The following is an 18,483-nucleotide window of genomic DNA, read 5'->3' as shown; positions in this document are numbered from 1 at the left end:
CTCCGGCTCCAATTAAAAGTGGATACTTTAAATAATTTGGTTGCTGACTTGCAAAGAAAAAATAAAATATCTGCTAACTGTTCTTATTTGTTAAAGGTATACAGATCATAATATTATACAGTCAGGTTTATGTCTACTCGTATATTATAAATTAATCATTGTTTAGACCACAGCTGGGCAAGTAAACCAATTTTTTTAACTAGTTTAAGTTAAGTTATGCTCATAGAATAAATAACTAAATTAAGTTAAAGTTAATCTGGTACTTATTATATACTGAGATATGTTCATAGGCGGATATTTTATACTATAACTATGAAAAATGTTTAATACTTTTGGGGGGGGGGGGAGCTTTCAATCTGTTTTGGTGGGGCTAAGCCCCCCCCCCTAATCTCCGCCTATGGATATGTTGCCTATGAGCTTATACTATTGCTAATATAAAATATATAATATAAAATACTGTTTCTGGTCATTTCAATGCATTGTTTCTTGAATCCGCACTATTGTCGGTTTCACAACACTAGGCACTCGATCACAGCGCGACCCGTGGCCAATTATCGTCAGGGGTTCAAAAAATGTTGTATAAAAACGCGCAAAATTTAAAAAAAATATAATAGCCGCAGCTGTTTAGGTATGTTTCACATTTTAGTTACCATTGTATATTTAAGAACACCTGCTATTATTTCGAAGTATTTTGCTCGTTGCCACGTCACGTGTACGTATACACGTCTTGCCGTGTTATACAAAACGGGAGAGGGTAGCAACAACTGTTGGGTACAACCGTGATCCGTTGCGCATTGTTGTATTTACTTGTTTTCTATAACATTTTGTGACGTACGCACGTATTCCCGCTATTACTAACAGATATTTGAATAATCTAACATTTTAACTGCAATTTTCACAGTTTTTTTTAAACTATTTAGCTACCTACTCTAAATAATTTATAATGTCTATTCGTCCTGATATTCACTACAAAACAAAAAAAACAATTTTTAATGTTTATAAGTTTTTTAAAAAATTGTCAAACGATAAAACGAATCTTGAAGTGGCCAATTTTTTTAAACAAACTCAGCAAATGACTGCAGATGCATGTGAAGTGAGCGTCAGGACTGTGAAGCGTATAACGTCTGAGGCATCGAAGTCTTCGTGTTCAGAATCTGAGTCGGAACCGAAATTTACTTCTCCCCGAATAACGTTCAAACGTGTGAAGTATGCGACTCATATTGATGATTTTGACGTGGACATAGTACGGAGGACTGTGCATGCATTTTATGATAACCGTGAGTTCCCAACTACACAAAAAATTTTAAGTGCTTATAAAGAAAAAACGGGTTATGAAGGGTCTAGAACTTCAATGTGGCGAATTTTGAGATCTTTAAATTTCAAATATAAAAAATGTAACGACGGCAGACGATTTCTCATGGAACGAAATGATATTGTAGCTATGCGCGTAAAATTTTTACGTAAAATGTGCAACCTTCGTCAAAGTAATGACACTCGACCTGTAGTTTACTTGGATGAAACTTGGGTCAATCAAAATCATACACGTGGTCAAATTTGGCAAAATGATCAAAATACTGAAGGATTAAAGGTACCTACTGGGAAAGGAGCTCGATTACTTATTTGCCATGCTGGATCAAGTAAATTTGGTTTTGTAAATCGTTCAAAATTAGTATTACGCTGCAAATCGAATGCTACACATCCAGATTACCACACACAAATGAACTCCACAATATTTAAGAAATGGTTTGTTGATATGCTCAACAATTTGGAGGAACCTTGCGTAATTGTTATGGATAACGCATCTTACCATTCGGTTCATTCTGTCGATTACCCAAAGTCTAATGCCATAAAATCGAGTGTTCAACAATGGCTCAGAGAAAATGGAGTAGATTTTTCTCCATTACAAACACTCAGTGAATTACGGGAAATTGTAACGTCTTTAATACCCAAAGAAAAAAAATATGAACTCGATGAAATTGCACTTCAAATGGGCCACGAAGTTGTACGTTTGCCGCCATACCATTGCCAATACAATCCCATCGAGTTAATATGGGCACAGGTAAAAGGGGAAGTCGCTAAAAATAATACAACTTTTAAATTTGCGGATGTCGAAAAATTGTTAAATGACGCAATGGACTCAGTAACTGTTGAAAACTGGAAAAAATGTACCGATCACTGCCATAACCTGCAAGAGGAGGACTTCATCAAAGAAGGATTAAGAGACGAAATTTTGACACCAATAATAATGACGATCAATCCTGATGAAAGCAGTGATAGCGAGAGCGACAGCGAAGGATCTTAATTTCTCTTATTAAATATGACTGTAATTAATTTAATTATTTTGATTTATTGTATAAAAAAAATACTTATGTGTACACAAATTATATTTAATCTACTTAAAAATTATATATATATTCTAATAAACTGTAAAAAAAAAAGTTTTTTTTATCATTAAAAATTATTAAAAAAAAAATAAACAAGATTATAAATTGGCACGCATTTGGGTAACAATGGAATTGCAATTTTAGTCCACGGGTTGTGCTGTGATCGAGTGCCTAGTGTTGTGAAACCGACTAGTTATTTAATTTTTAATTATTAATTTTCATTACATAGAGTTATTAAGGTTGCTATATTTTATTTACATTAATGAATAGAACTTGAACATAGTTATTGTAAGCATACATCACCAATCACATCAGTTGGAGATGAACTTTTGGATCAGCCTACTGTCTTGTTAGGTAAACATATATTTGAATTGTATTATTACAAACCAATGTAATTTAAAATTTTGAAAATGTTAACAGTACATGAAAAATTACCAGATATTTACATTGAAGAGGCTTTATCTACAAAAAAAGATTTTGAATCGATGCCTACTAAAAGCAGTACTCCTTTAAGGTAACTATTATAATTATAAACAGTTAAAATTAAACTGGTACTTATTATATACTGAGATATGTTCATAGGCGGATATTTTATACTATAACTATGAAAAATGTTTAATACTTTTGGGGGGGGGGGGAGCTTTCAATCTGTTTTGGTGGGGCTCAGCCCTCCCCCCTAATCTCCGCCTATGGATATGTTGCCTATGAGCTTATACTATTGCTAATATAAAATATATAATATAAAATACTGTTTCTGATCATTTCAATGCATTGTTTCTTGAATCCGCACTAGCTAGGACATAGGCACATGAATTATGGTACACATAAATGTATATTTTTTTAGAAAAAGAAAACTGATGCGGTACTGCGGTGATTTTAAAGAAGAAGATTTGGAGACACCTCGAAAAAGAAAATTATTTTGGAATACATATCAGCGTACTCTACTCAAAATAAACATAAAAAGATAAAGTTGCTCAAACAGAAAAATCTCCGGCTCCAATTAAAAGTGGATACTTTAAATAATTTGGTTGCTGACTTGCAAAGAAAAAATAAAATATCTGCTAACTGTTCTTATTTGTTAAAGGTATACAGATCATAATATTATACAGTCAGGTTTATGTCTACTCGTATATTATAAATTAATCATTGTTTAGACCACAGCTGGGCAAGTAAACCAATTTTTTTAACTAGTTTAAGTTAAGTTATGCTCATAGAATAAATAACTAAATTAAGTTAAAGTTAATCTGGTACTTATTATATACTGAGATATGTTCATAGGCGGATATTTTATACTATAACTATGAAAAATGTTTAATACTTTTGGGGGGGGCTTTCAATCTGTTTTGGTGGGGCTAAGCCCCCCCCCCCTAATCACCGCCTATGGATATGTTGCCTATGAGCTTATACTATTGCTTATATAAAATATATAATATAAAATACTGTTTCTGATCATTTCAATGCATTGTTTCTTGAATCCGCACTATAGTTATTTAATTTTTAATTATTAATTTTCATTACATAGAGTTATTAAGGTTGCTATATTTTATTTACATTAATGAATAGAACTTGAACATAGTTATTGTAAGCATACATCACCAATCACATCAGTTGGAGATGAACTTTTGGATCAGCCTACTGTCTTGTTAGGTAAACATATATTTGAATTGTATTATTACAAACCAATGTAATTTAAAATTTTGAAAATGTTAACAGTACATGAAAAATTACCAGATATTTACATTGAAGAGGCTTTATCTACAAAAAAAGATTTTGAATCGATGCCTACTAAAAGCAGTACTCCTTTAAGGTAACTATTATAATTATAAACAGTTAAAATTAAACTGGTACTTATTATATACTGAGATATGTTCATAGGCGGATATTTTATACTATAACTATGAAAAATGTTTAATACTTTTGGGGGGGAGGGCTTTCAATCTGTTTTGGTGGGGCTAAGCCCCCCCCCTAATCTCCGCCTATGGATATGTTGCCTATGAGCTTATACTATTGCTAATATAAAATATATAATATAAAATACTGTTTCTGATCATTTCAATGCATTGTTTCTTGAATCCGCACTAGCTAGGACATAGGCACATGAATTATGGTACACATAAATGTATATTTTTTTAGAAAAAGAAAACTGATGCGGTACTGCGGTGATTTTAAAGAAGAAGATTTGGAGACACCTCGAAAAAGAAAATTATTTTGGAATACATATCAGCGTACTCTACTCAAAATAAACATAAAAAGATAAAGTTGCTCAAACAGAAAAATCTCCGGCTCCAATTAAAAGTGGATACTTTAAATAATTTGGTTGCTGACTTGCAAAGAAAAAATAAAATATCTGCTAACTGTTCTTATTTGTTAAAGGTATACAGATCATAATATTATACAGTCAGGTTTATGTCTACTCGTATATTATAAATTAATCATTGTTTAGACCACAGCTGGGCAAGTAAACCAATTTTTTTAACTAGTTTAAGTTAAGTTATGCTCATAGAATAAATAACTAAATTAAGTTAAAGTTAATCTGGTACTTATTATATACTGAGATATGTTCATAGGCGGATATTTTATACTATAACTATGAAAAATGTTTAATACTTTTGGGGGGGGCTTTCAATCTGTTTTGGTGGGGCTAAGCCCCCCCCCCTAATCTCCGCCTATGGATATGTTGCCTATGAGCTTATACTATTGCTTATATAAAATATATAATATAAAATACTGTTTCTGATCATTTCAATGCATTGTTTCTTGAATCCGCACTATAGTTATTTAATTTTTAATTATTAATTTTCATTACATAGAGTTATTAAGGTTGCTATATTTTATTTACATTAATGAATAGAACTTGAACATAGTTATTGTAAGCATACATCACCAATCACATCAGTTGGAGATGAACTTTTGGATCAGCCTACTGTCTTGTTAGGTAAACATATATTTGAATTGTATTATTACAAACCAATGTAATTTAAAATTTTGAAAATGTTAACAGTACATGAAAAATTACCAGATATTTACATTGAAGAGGCTTTATCTACAAAAAAAGATTTTGAATCGATGCCTACTAAAAGCAGTACTCCTTTAAGGTAACTATTATAATTATAAACAGTTAAAATTAAACTGGTACTTATTATATACTGAGATATGTTCATAGGCGGATATTTTATACTATAACTATGAAAAATGTTTAATACTTTTGGGGGGGAGGGCTTTCAATCTGTTTTGGTGGGGCTAAGCCCCCCCCCCTAATCTCCGCCTATGGATATGTTGCCTATGAGCTTATACTATTGCTAATATAAAATATATAATATAAAATACTGTTTCTGATCATTTCAATGCATTGTTTCTTGAATCCGCACTAGCTAGGACATAGGCACATGAATTATGGTACACATAAATGTATATTTTTTTAGAAAAAGAAAACTGATGCGGTACTGCGGTGATTTTAAAGAAGAAGATTTGGAGACACCTCGAAAAAGAAAATTATTTTGGAATACATATCAGCGTACTCTACTCAAAATAAACATAAAAAGATAAAGTTGCTCAAACAGAAAAATCTCCGGCTCCAATTAAAAGTGGATACTTTAAATAATTTGGTTGCTGACTTGCAAAGAAAAAATAAAATATCTGCTAACTGTTCTTATTTGTTAAAGGTATACAGATCATAATATTATACAGTCAGGTTTATGTCTACTCGTATATTATAAATTAATCATTGTTTAGACCACAGCTGGGCAAGTAAACCAATTTTTTTAACTAGTTTAAGTTAAGTTATGCTCATAGAATAAATAACTAAATTAAGTTAAAGTTAATCTGGTACTTATTATATACTGAGATATGTTCATAGGCGGATATTTTATACTATAACTATGAAAAATGTTTAATACTTTTGGGGGGGGCTTTCAATCTGTTTTGGTGGGGCTAAGCCCCCCCCCCCTAATCTCCGCCTATGGATATGTTGCCTATGAGCTTATACTATTGCTTATATAAAATATATAATATAAAATACTGTTTCTGATCATTTCAATGCATTGTTTCTTGAATCCGCACTATAGTTATTTAATTTTTAATTATTAATTTTCATTACATAGAGTTATTAAGGTTGCTATATTTTATTTACATTAATGAATAGAACTTGAACATAGTTATTGTAAGCATACATCACCAATCACATCAGTTGGAGATGAACTTTTGGATCAGCCTACTGTCTTGTTAGGTAAACATATATTTGAATTGTATTATTACAAACCAATGTAATTTAAAATTTTGAAAATGTTAACAGTACATGAAAAATTACCAGATATTTACATTGAAGAGGCTTTATCTACAAAAAAAGATTTTGAATCGATGCCTACTAAAAGCAGTACTCCTTTAAGGTAACTATTATAATTATAAACAGTTAAAATTAAACTGGTACTTATTATATACTGAGATATGTTCATAGGCGGATATTTTATACTATAACTATGAAAAATGTTTAATACTTTTGGGGGGGAGGGCTTTCAATCTGTTTTGGTGGGGCTAAGCCCCCCCCCCTAATCTCCGCCTATGGATATGTTGCCTATGAGCTTATACTATTGCTAGTATAAAATATATAATATAAAATACTGTTTCTGATCATTTCAATGCATTGTTTCTTGAATCCGCACTAGCTAGGACATAGGCACATGAATTATGGTACACATAAATGTATATTTTTTTAGAAAAAGAAAACTGATGCGGTACTGCGGTGATTTTAAAGAAGAAGATTTGGAGACACCTCGAAAAAGAAAATTATTTTGGAATACATATCAGCGTACTCTACTCAAAATAAACATAAAAAGATAAAGTTGCTCAAACAGAAAAATCTCCGGCTCCAATTAAAAGTGGATACTTTAAATAATTTGGTTGCTGACTTGCAAAGAAAAAATAAAATATCTGCTAACTGTTCTTATTTGTTAAAGGTATACAGATCATAATATTATACAGTCAGGTTTATGTCTACTCGTATATTATAAATTAATCATTGTTTAGACCACAGCTGGGCAAGTAAACCAATTTTTTTAACTAGTTTAAGTTAAGTTATGCTCATAGAATAAATAACTAAATTAAGTTAAAGTTAATCTGGTACTTATTATATACTGAGATATGTTCATAGGCGGATATTTTATACTATAACTATGAAAAATGTTTAATACTTTTGGGGGGGGCTTTCAATCTGTTTTGGTGGGGCTAAGCCCCCCCCCTAATCTCCGCCTATGGATATGTTGCCTATGAGCTTATACTATTGCTTATATAAAATATATAATATAAAATACTGTTTCTGATCATTTCAATGCATTGTTTCTTGAATCCGCACTATAGTTATTTAATTTTTAATTATTAATTTTCATTACATAGAGTTATTAAGGTTGCTATATTTTATTTACATTAATGAATAGAACTTGAACATAGTTATTGTAAGCATACATCACCAATCACATCAGTTGGAGATGAACTTTTGGATCAGCCTACTGTCTTGTTAGGTAAACATATATTTGAATTGTATTATTACAAACCAATGTAATTTAAAATTTTGAAAATGTTAACAGTACATGAAAAATTACCAGATATTTACATTGAAGAGGCTTTATCTACAAAAAAAGATTTTGAATCGATGCCTACTAAAAGCAGTACTCCTTTAAGGTAACTATTATAATTATAAACAGTTAAAATTAAACTGGTACTTATTATATACTGAGATATGTTCATAGGCGGATATTTTATACTATAACTATGAAAAATGTTTAATACTTTTGGGGGGGAGGGCTTTCAATCTGTTTTGGTGGGGCTAAGCCCCCCCCCCCTAATCTCCGCCTATGGATATGTTGCCTATGAGCTTATACTATTGCTAATATAAAATATATAATATAAAATACTGTTTCTGATCATTTCAATGCATTGTTTCTTGAATCCGCACTAGCTAGGACATAGGCACATGAATTATGGTACACATAAATGTATATTTTTTTAGAAAAAGAAAACTGATGCGGTACTGCGGTGATTTTAAAGAAGAAGATTTGGAGACACCTCGAAAAAGAAAATTATTTTGGAATACATATCAGCGTACTCTACTCAAAATAAACATAAAAAGATAAAGTTGCTCAAACAGAAAAATCTCCGGCTCCAATTAAAAGTGGATACTTTAAATAATTTGGTTGCTGACTTGCAAAGAAAAAATAAAATATCTGCTAACTGTTCTTATTTGTTAAAGGTATACAGATCATAATATTATACAGTCAGGTTTATGTCTACTCGTATATTATAAATTAATCATTGTTTAGACCACAGCTGGGCAAGTAAACCAATTTTTTTAACTAGTTTAAGTTAAGTTATGCTCATAGAATAAATAACTAAATTAAGTTAAAGTTAATCTGGTACTTATTATATACTGAGATATGTTCATAGGCGGATATTTTATACTATAACTATGAAAAATGTTTAATACTTTTGGGGGGGGCTTTCAATCTGTTTTGGTGGGGCTAAGCCCCCCCCCCCTAATCTCCGCCTATGGATATGTTGCCTATGAGCTTATACTATTGCTTATATAAAATATATAATATAAAATACTGTTTCTGATCATTTCAATGCATTGTTTCTTGAATCCGCACTATAGTTATTTAATTTTTAATTATTAATTTTCATTACATAGAGTTATTAAGGTTGCTATATTTTATTTACATTAATGAATAGAACTTGAACATAGTTATTGTAAGCATACATCACCAATCACATCAGTTGGAGATGAACTTTTGGATCAGCCTACTGTCTTGTTAGGTAAACATATATTTGAATTGTATTATTACAAACCAATGTAATTTAAAATTTTGAAAATGTTAACAGTACATGAAAAATTACCAGATATTTACATTGAAGAGGCTTTATCTACAAAAAAAGATTTTGAATCGATGCCTACTAAAAGCAGTACTCCTTTAAGGTAACTATTATAATTATAAACAGTTAAAATTAAACTGGTACTTATTATATACTGAGATATGTTCATAGGCGGATATTTTATACTATAACTATGAAAAATGTTTAATACTTTTGGGGGGGGAGGGCTTTCAATCTGTTTTGGTGGGGCTAAGCCCCCCCCCCTAATCTCCGCCTATGGATATGTTGCCTATGAGCTTATACTATTGCTAATATAAAATATATAATATAAAATACTGTTTCTGATCATTTCAATGCATTGTTTCTTGAATCCGCACTAGCTAGGACATAGGCACATGAATTATGGTACACATAAATGTATATTTTTTTAGAAAAAGAAAACTGATGCGGTACTGCGGTGATTTTAAAGAAGAAGATTTGGAGACACCTCGAAAAAGAAAATTATTTTGGAATACATATCAGCGTACTCTACTCAAAATAAACATAAAAAGATAAAGTTGCTCAAACAGAAAAATCTCCGGCTCCAATTAAAAGTGGATACTTTAAATAATTTGGTTGCTGACTTGCAAAGAAAAAATAAAATATCTGCTAACTGTTCTTATTTGTTAAAGGTATACAGATCATAATATTATACAGTCAGGTTTATGTCTATTCGTATATTATAAATTAATCATTGTTTAGACCAAAGCTGGGCAAGTAAACCAATTTTTTTAACTAGTTTAATTTAAGTTATGCTCATAGAATAAATAACTAAATTAAGTTAAAGTTAATCTTAAAATATAAACTAATGTGAGTAACTAAGTTAAGTTACAAATTTTCAGGAATAAAATAACTTTTTTATGTTAAAAGTTAAGTTACTTTTTTTAAATACCCTTTACTTTATTTATAATCATTATTATCTTATGGAAAAATGACTAGTTTTGGTATAGTATTAAATTAATAACAAATGTACAACTATTTTATTAAAAAAAGTAACTTTTAACTTTTTAACTAGTTACTACCCAGCTTTGGTTCAGACAAATCAAACTATATTTCTTTGTAGCATCAAATATTTTCTCAAGTCAGCTATAGCTAACATGTGGTCATTAATGTATTGTATTGTAGTTTATTAGTTTACAATTTACAGTAATATGTATTATATTAATATGTATAAGTATAAATACTTTAAAATATATTATATCATAATTATACACATTCACAATAATACATTCTGTATTTATATTCACTGTTTTACAATTTTAGATTTTAAAGTAATGTGTTTTGCAGTTAAAAATTTTCTGGCTTGTGTATAATTTACTTTTTATACTTTGACCTCAGTTATTGCATGTTACCTCTCATACATAACTGTATTCTAACATAATGGTTAATTTGTAATTTGTATTGGTTTTACAATGATGTGCGTTTATTTATTTATTTTTTTGTATTTCAATGTTTTTGTTTTCAAAATATTTAAATTCCAGCTATTTTTATATTATTTGTACTCGATTTTCCAAGTAAAATAACCAATTCATTATATTATAAATATACCATTATTACAAATTATTATTATTATTCGAAAATAGCTCCATGTGGAGCTTCAATGATTATTTTCTTTTAGCCAATGAAATATTAATATTATAATATTATTTAGTTATAATATTATGTTGTTTTTCTTGGACTGTTGTTGAATATTTTAATAATATTTTAATAATATTTTTGAATATTTATACAACAATTTCCGCACATGGGTATCACTGAATTGTACCCATGCTGCAGTCAACGTGTTAAGACAACGCGTGGAGTATTTATTTTTTAATATCATTAATATCCTACAGTCTAATTGTACGACAATCAATCACCGACCATCAAGCGTTTGGTCATAGACATAAGACATATCACGGCAAATTACAATGAATACTAATGTAGTTTTAATATTTCACTAATTTCTATGCAATTGCATATTTTTTTCCTTTTTAATGTTTTGTATCTTTCTCATAAAGCGTAATAATTTGAATCTTATGGTGAAATTTTATTTGTATATTTCTGTATATTTTTACAAAAATTGAAATATATTGCATATTGAAATGAAAATTGTTTATTTAAGTACTCAGTTTAATTAAGTAATTAATTATTGTAAGTTGTTTAATTTGTGAATTTTATGTAAATAAAAAAAATGTTCTTGCATATTTGTTACATATTTTTTTTTTTTAATGCATATTATAATAATAAATATTTATCTATGATTATCAATAGATTAAAACTACAGTCATAAAATAATGTATACATTATGACGTATAATATAATATTATTATTTTTTTTTTTTATGTTCAAGCCAAGCGATCATCAAATTTTAATACTTCTGTAATACAAACAGTATATTGTGCAGTTCTAATATTTCTTTAGCGCAAGCTCTGTGAGTTAGAGTCAGATTCAACAGAGTCTCAACTTTTAAATAGAAAAAATTGAGGTGGCTTGGTTAAGGCTAGTAACAATGTAATCCAAATTTGTAAAATAGGAGAACGGACAGTAAGGGAATCTAAGCAAATAGATAAATCTAATACAGTCAGTTAAATAACACTTTCAGCAATGAATTAATATATTAACATGGAAAATTACTTCATAAATTTGTCAACTCATATCTTAGATCAGGAACCACTTAATAAGCATCTTCTACAATTAATCAAGAATATTTTAAATTATTACATCACGATCCGTCTTCATCACATCAACAAAAGTACTAATGAAATAGATGATAAAATCAGGTCATACTACACAAAATTAATTTTATATAAACACCAGTAATAGTATTTTTTAATTTTTAAATGATTTTACAAAATTAAATGTAGATACCTACTGTTTTTTTTCAACTTTGTAATGATTTGGCACTTCCATTGTTCTTGATTTTTAATGAGTCTTTTGTTATATTTTTTTAATAAGTAAATACACACACATATACGATTAGTAGTTGTACAGTAAATATATTTTGAACTTTCGCTACTAATTTAGTTTATACCCAATATGGCTCAAACAAAAAATCTTTGTAATACAAATATTGTTTCTAGAGTATGTATATTAATCAATGTAGATTATAAACCTTTCGTTAACCTACATTACAGTGAAGACAAGAATAGTAATTTAATTTCGAATAATATAGGTAGTAATTATAATTTAAACATATTACAAATCAAAACCAATTAGACCAATCACTTTTATTTATATACTTTAAAGCATATACAAATTGTGAAGTTAATTCCACTTTTGGAAAATTAAATGTACCGTCTGATCAGTTTCTGAATTATATAAATAATTTAGATAATATTTTTATAAACAATTTTCCGCTATTACCAGTAGAAGACAATGTTGGAAAAATACTTAAAAATCTATTAGACAATGTGCCTCTAAATCATCCTTGTCTTAAATTTGATATTGAATTTTTCATAAAACTTTATATCCGTTTAAGAATATTTCATACAATTAAAAACTTAAATAAAACTATGTTATCGACAACTAGAAAAAACCTAAAGTTAGGTATTTTATCCCACCTTTAATGTATAATTTATCATTATGTTTTTATTAATTTCTATATATTATAGCAAGGCTGGGCATTAACGCGTTAATAAGTTAAAGTTAAGTTAAAAAGTTAAGTTAATTCAACTTTTTAAGTAAATAAGTTATTTTTTTTTATGTTTATTAACTTAATTAATAACTTAAGGAGCTTTCGAATTAACTTTTAATGGTACTTTTCTGTTATCCCTACTACCGCTCGATGTCGAGACTACCGCGACTTCTCAATTCTGTTATCTCGACTACCACGCCGGTGTCGCGATTACCGGACCTGTCCGGACTCCGGACTACAGTTCGCTCGATTGCCGTCGTTGCTGACAGTTGTATTATTTTAAAATAATCCGTCGTTGTATTTATTAATTTTAATATAATTATGAATCTATGGAATTTACCAAACAGCGAAAAAGATGCTCTCGAATTTTTTCAAGAAAAGGGTTTACTTCCAACACACCGTGATTGCAAAAACGGTCATAAAAAAAAACTGTACATCGGAAAAAATGAAATTTTTTGGAAATGCAACGTCAAAACGTGTCAGCATAAAACCAATATGCGTATGGGTAATTGGTTTGAAAATAGTCGTCTGCCTTTTTTAACCATACTCCGGTTTATATATTGTTGGAGTGCAGAATTAACCTCCGTTAATTTTTGTGAAAAACATTTGGAAATGAATCATTGTACGGTAGTTGATTGGAATAATTACATGCGTGAGATGTGCACTATAACAATTAGTCGAAATCAACAAACACGAATCGGAGGACCGGGAAAAATTGTTGAAATCGACGAAAGTATGTTTTCAAAAAGAAAGAATAATGCTGGAAGAATACTACCACAACAGTGGATATTTGGGGGAATTTGTCGCGAAACGAAGGAGTCATTTCTAATCCAAGTTCCTAATCGCACCAAGGAAACGCTTTCAACTGCGATAAAACAATATATAAAGGTAGGTACAACCATATATTCTGACTGTTGGCGTGGATATGATACAGACGAATTAACCAGAGCTGGATACACGCATGGTACAGTCAATCATACTAATAACTTTGTTGACCCAGTTACTGGGATTCATACTCAGCATATTGAACGTCTTTGGGGCTCCGCTAAATGGAGAAATAAAAAACATAGGGGAACCAGACGCCATCATTTGGAGTCTTATCTGGCGGAGTTTATCTGGAGACAAAACATTGGAGAACAAGGAGAACCATTCGAATACATATTAAAAAATATTTCCGAAAATTGGTCACCAAAAATAGAATTTTAGACTTATGCAACTGTAACTGTGATAATTTATTTATATTTATTTAATATCGTATTTTGACGTTTTTTTGATAATTTTGACGACTTTTTGTTTTATATTATAATACATTTTAGACTTTTGCAACTGTAACTGTGATAATTTTATTTTGTATTCTGACGCTGTGATAATTTTAGAATTTGTAATTTGATGTTTTGTGATAATTTTATGGTATATACATGATTTAAGATAATTTATATGATTACTGATAATAAACGATGGCAATTCATGTGTTTGTTCTTTGGTATTATGTATTAAAATACGGAACTATTTGGATAGTACAATAGTAGTCGAGATAACAGAATTGAGTAGTCGCGGTAGTCTCGGCACGTCCGGCGTGGTAGTAGAGATAACAGAATTGAGACTTGCGGTAGTAGGGATAACAGAAAAGTACCCTTTTAATTAACTTGAGTTAATTTTACTTTTAAACAAGTTAAGTTAATTTAATTTAATTTTGTGAACTATTGTAGGAATACAAATTGCTGGTAGGTACACATTTTATAAGGTTATAAGTATACTAACAAAATGTGTACTGTAAGCTTTTGCACACATAAAATAGTAATAGTTCTTTGGTCTAATGACATGAACAATTTTAGGTACCAATTATTTTAATTTTACCTATAAGAAAACAAGAAACTTTTTTAAACTTAATTTGAGTTAAAAAGTTAATATTAAATTTTGGTTAACTCTTAACTTAATTCAATTGATAGAACATTTTGAATTAACTTTTAACGATTAACTTGATTTAGATTTTAATTTTAAAAAAAATCATTAACTTGCCCAGCCTTGCAATATTGTATGCAATTGGTCACAAGTCATTAATAACTGAATAATAATGTAATTTCTTTAATAAAAGTAGGTTGAAAAAACGTGGAAAATTATAAATAAAACATAAACAAAAAAACAATTTAGATTAAGTAGAAAATAAAAAATTTGGAATGTTTTATGCCTCTCCTGAAAATCAATGAAAAATGACTTTTGTCCCTTCTCATAAAAACCATCCAATTATTGTATATAATATAACAAGTAATATTATATGAAATGTAAAAATGTATTAGTTTAATTCTCGGTTTAATTGGTAATCAGTTATTTATTATGCTTATTTGTTTTCAACTATTTAAGTTCAAAAATACTAAATTAGGTACAAAAAATAATATAAAATATGCTTACTATACAAATATTTAATGGTGAGCATTAAATCAGTTAAGGAACGTAGTGACGACGTGCACTACCTTTTCTAACCAGATTCGGTCACTAGTGCCTCAGCTCAATTGTGATTCTGAAATACATGTTCAGGAACGACGATGTAATAAAATGCTACTGGCGATGATCGGGCAGACGACAGAGGCACTACCGTCGATAACACGAAATGGTCAACGACGCCGCATAAATGCATCCAATGGTGATACCGACGTCTGAGGACGGACGGTATGCACGTGGGTGCGTACTGCGTGGGGTTCGGGTCAGACGCCAACGATCGAACGACCAACAGAAATATAACAATAAGACATACCACGACCAGTGAGTACGCACTACGTATACGGACGGTCGAAAATAACACGTGGACACGTGAACGAGCGGAGCTTAGGTCGCGCGATGACGATTCGAACGACCGACGAGAATAAACAATTAATCATGTATTGGAACGGACAACCAAAGGACACGCATCATCATGAGCACAACGAACGGCGCGACACGAGGGTGTGCGGAATCCGAAATAAGGGACGACGTGACGTGGTCAAAAAAAAAAAAAAAAACGAACGAACGCGAAACACGACCACCGACAGTCGGCACTTGGAAGCGAAAGACGTGCTAGTGATGGGCGATTCGAATCGATCTTTTCAAAGATCGATCTTTTTCATGCGATTAATCGATCTTTTGAATCGATCCCCAGGACCCGATCTTTTAAAAGATCGATTCATTTTAGATCGAATCGAATCGAATTGTATCGAATCTTTTATACTAAAGGACAAAGGCACTAAACGTAAAAGTAAAACGACCTTAATACTTAAACTAAACGATTGTCGATTTCCGATTTGAAATGCCAGTGCCACCACAATGTTCCCGGCTCCTATAGCGCGAGCCTCGAGATTGGTAACATTGTAAACGGCGTCACTTCGAAGCATAGATAATAAAGATATGGATAGGCCATAACCCTTAGATCATATATTACTGGATAGAGCCATTGCCTATCTCTCCGTGTTACGAAATCGTGTCATAATAATACGGATTACACTTTATCACTGCGCATGCGTAAACATTTTATCAATTGTTTTTATTTACATAACGGATAGTAGTGATAATATCGTATGATTGATTATTATGCAATTGTTTTATTTTATAATTTAATAATTGTATGCTTTTAATTTTTATATTAATATTTAATGCGATATATTAATATTATATAAAATGGATAAAAATAAAAGTAATAACAGAAATTCGTGTTTTAAATGTTTAAAATCTATGAATAAGAATCCTGGTATGTCGTTACATAAGTGAGTAAAATAATTAGTAATAATTATATATTATATTATAATGTAATAATCTTTTATTATAAATAGTAATAATAATTTTTATGCATTTTGATCATATACAATTGTTCCTAGATTTCCCAAAAATAAATTAATACGACAAGAATGGCTTAATGCTTGTGGGTTTTGTGAACAAGACATAATAAATAATAGGAAAATTTGTTCTTTTCATTTTGAGTCAAATTGTTATATTGAGGGCCGTAAAACTTTAAAGCCAAATGCAGTGCCATCCAAATTCTCTAAACTACAAGTCACTTGTGATCATAAACAACATAATAAAAGTAAATTTATTTATAAATATGAAAATAATTAGAAAAATATCTATAATATGTATTTATTCATGTATTAATTTTTTTATTATTTAAGGTAATGAAACAAAATCTAATACTGGATTAATCGAAGCTTCAACACCAACAGTTGATGACATTTCTGTTCTTTCAAATGAAACGCTTCTTACAAAATCTCCAACTGCTAATTCAATATTTGAAACAATAATAGGTTTATATAACACATACAATAATATATATTATTTTTCTCAAACATTTTTAAAATAATATTAATACATATTTTAGAAACACCAAAACGCAAACGAAGATTGTGTTATATAGGAGATGTAAAAACACCAGATTTTGATACGCCAAAAAGAGCTAAAGTGCATTTTAAAAGAGCTAAATACCAAGTTATGATTCAAAAACAAAAAATTAAACGTTTAAATGAAACTGTTAGAAGGCTTCGCAAAAAAATTGTTTCTATAGAATCTCTTTTAAATCATTTAAAAAAACAAAATTATATTACTGAAAATGCACATGATGAAATATAGGTAAGCTATCAAACTCAATGTTTTTTTTAATCTGTGGATTGGTTTGCAGATATCATCCATTCTTCTCTATTATTATTCGTCTTCTAACTATATTATTTCCATAAACCTTGTGCTAGGGTTGACTTAGTATAAGGTCTATGATTATTCCATAATAAATTTCCTTATGTAATTCTTTCCAATACTTCTACATTGGTTACTCTGTCCACACTATTATTCTTAATCTTATAATTTAATCTGTTTGTGCATTTTTATGTTAAATTATAAACACTTTATATTAATCTTTGTGGAATATTTGTATACATTTAATTAAACAACTTAATCTGTTTGTGTTGTAATTATTGTGCATTTCTATATTAAATTATAAACATTTTATGTTAATCTTTGTGGAATATTGGTATACATTTAATTAAACAATTTAATCTGTTTGTGTTGTAATTATTGTGCATTTCTATATTAAATTATAAACATTTTATGTTAATCTTTGTGTAACTTTTATATGCAGTATTATGGGCTCGTATGTGGGCTAATTATATAATTAAATAATGTAATGAAATTACTTTCTAGTTCAAATAACTTATAAGAAATTAAAAATTTTTAATGCATTAAAATTTTTACAGAGAACTACTTCAGAATCTATAAAAGAAACTATAAATTAAAGCCTTAAATTGAAAAATGCTAAATTTTCTCCAGCAATAAGGTCTTCTGCTCTTACGTTACAATTTTATTCTAGCAAAGCGTATACATTTGTTCGAAAACATTTTAATAATTTACTCCCCCATCCTTCAACTTTAAAAAAGTGGTATTGTGTAATTAAAGGTGAACCAGGATTCACCGAAGAATCATTTGCAGCCCTTAAAACAAGACAAAATCAGTCATCTGACCCGGTCATCATAAATATTTCTATAGATGAAATGGCTATAAGGAAGCAAATTTCTTTTTTAAATGGAAGGTTTTATGGTGGTGTTGATTTAGGTACAGGAAATGAAAACGATA

General features: G+C 29.6%; 3 protein-coding genes and 1 long non-coding RNA gene across 5 annotated transcripts; all 4 read left to right on the top strand.

Annotated features, from left to right (window-relative positions):
* The first annotated feature begins 1,753 nt into the window (after window positions 1-1,753).
* On the top strand, window positions 1,754-2,302 carry LOC149061656 (uncharacterized). Its single transcript, XM_089215062.1, has one exon. It carries the CDS (start codon window positions 1,754-1,756, stop codon window positions 2,300-2,302), a length of 549 nt encoding a protein of 182 aa, XP_089071188.1.
* Window positions 2,303-8,959: 6,657 nt separating this feature from the next.
* On the top strand, window positions 8,960-10,300 carry LOC149061655 (uncharacterized). 2 transcript variants are annotated; one of them, XR_016189715.1, is made up of 3 exons: window positions 8,960-9,188; window positions 9,255-9,348; window positions 9,677-10,300. It is a non-coding gene; the product is annotated as an uncharacterized LOC149061655 (long non-coding RNA). The 2 variants fall into 2 exon arrangements; XR_016189714.1 differs by having other exon boundaries at window positions 9,178-9,348.
* A 2,921-nt stretch (window positions 10,301-13,221) lies between these two features.
* LOC149061654 (uncharacterized) lies at window positions 13,222-14,106 on the top strand. Its single transcript, XM_089215061.1, has one exon. The coding sequence runs from the start codon at window positions 13,222-13,224 to the stop codon at window positions 14,104-14,106; it is 885 nt and encodes a 294-aa protein (XP_089071187.1).
* Window positions 14,107-16,442: 2,336 nt separating this feature from the next.
* On the top strand, window positions 16,443-17,879 carry LOC149061653 (uncharacterized). The gene is made up of 4 exons (XM_089216544.1): window positions 16,443-16,634; window positions 16,746-16,951; window positions 17,037-17,168; window positions 17,243-17,879. Exons 1-4 carry the CDS (start codon window positions 16,549-16,551, stop codon window positions 17,488-17,490), a joined length of 672 nt encoding a protein of 223 aa, XP_089072670.1. The 5' UTR covers window positions 16,443-16,548; the 3' UTR covers window positions 17,491-17,879.
* The last annotated feature ends 604 nt before the right edge of the window (window positions 17,880-18,483 follow it).

This window comes from Diuraphis noxia, unplaced genomic scaffold, assembly GCF_037042655.1.
Source record: "Diuraphis noxia isolate RWA-SAM2 unplaced genomic scaffold, SU_Dnox_SAM2 contig0001, whole genome shotgun sequence".
Taxonomy (NCBI): domain Eukaryota; kingdom Metazoa; phylum Arthropoda; class Insecta; order Hemiptera; family Aphididae; genus Diuraphis; species Diuraphis noxia.
This window is presented reverse-complemented; position numbering and strand designations above follow the sequence as displayed.

What these genes read in the sequence shown, in the direction of transcription:
- LOC149061656 (XM_089215062.1), top strand. Translation starts at nt 1,754, where the DNA reads ATGCTCAACAATTTGGAGGAACCTTGCGTAATTGTTATGGATAACGCA.
- LOC149061654 (XM_089215061.1), top strand. Translation starts at nt 13,222, where the DNA reads ATGAATCTATGGAATTTACCAAACAGCGAAAAAGATGCTCTCGAATTT.
- LOC149061653 (XM_089216544.1), top strand. Translation starts at nt 16,549, where the DNA reads ATGGATAAAAATAAAAGTAATAACAGAAATTCGTGTTTTAAATGTTTA. An exon ending in CCTGGTATGTCGTTACATAA is followed by an intron (nt 16,635 to 16,745) that starts GTGAGTAAAATA and finishes AATTGTTCCTAG; the next exon opens with ATTTCCCAAAAATAAATTAA. An exon ending in TCATAAACAACATAATAAAA is followed by an intron (nt 16,952 to 17,036) that starts GTAAATTTATTT and finishes TTATTATTTAAG; the next exon opens with GTAATGAAACAAAATCTAAT.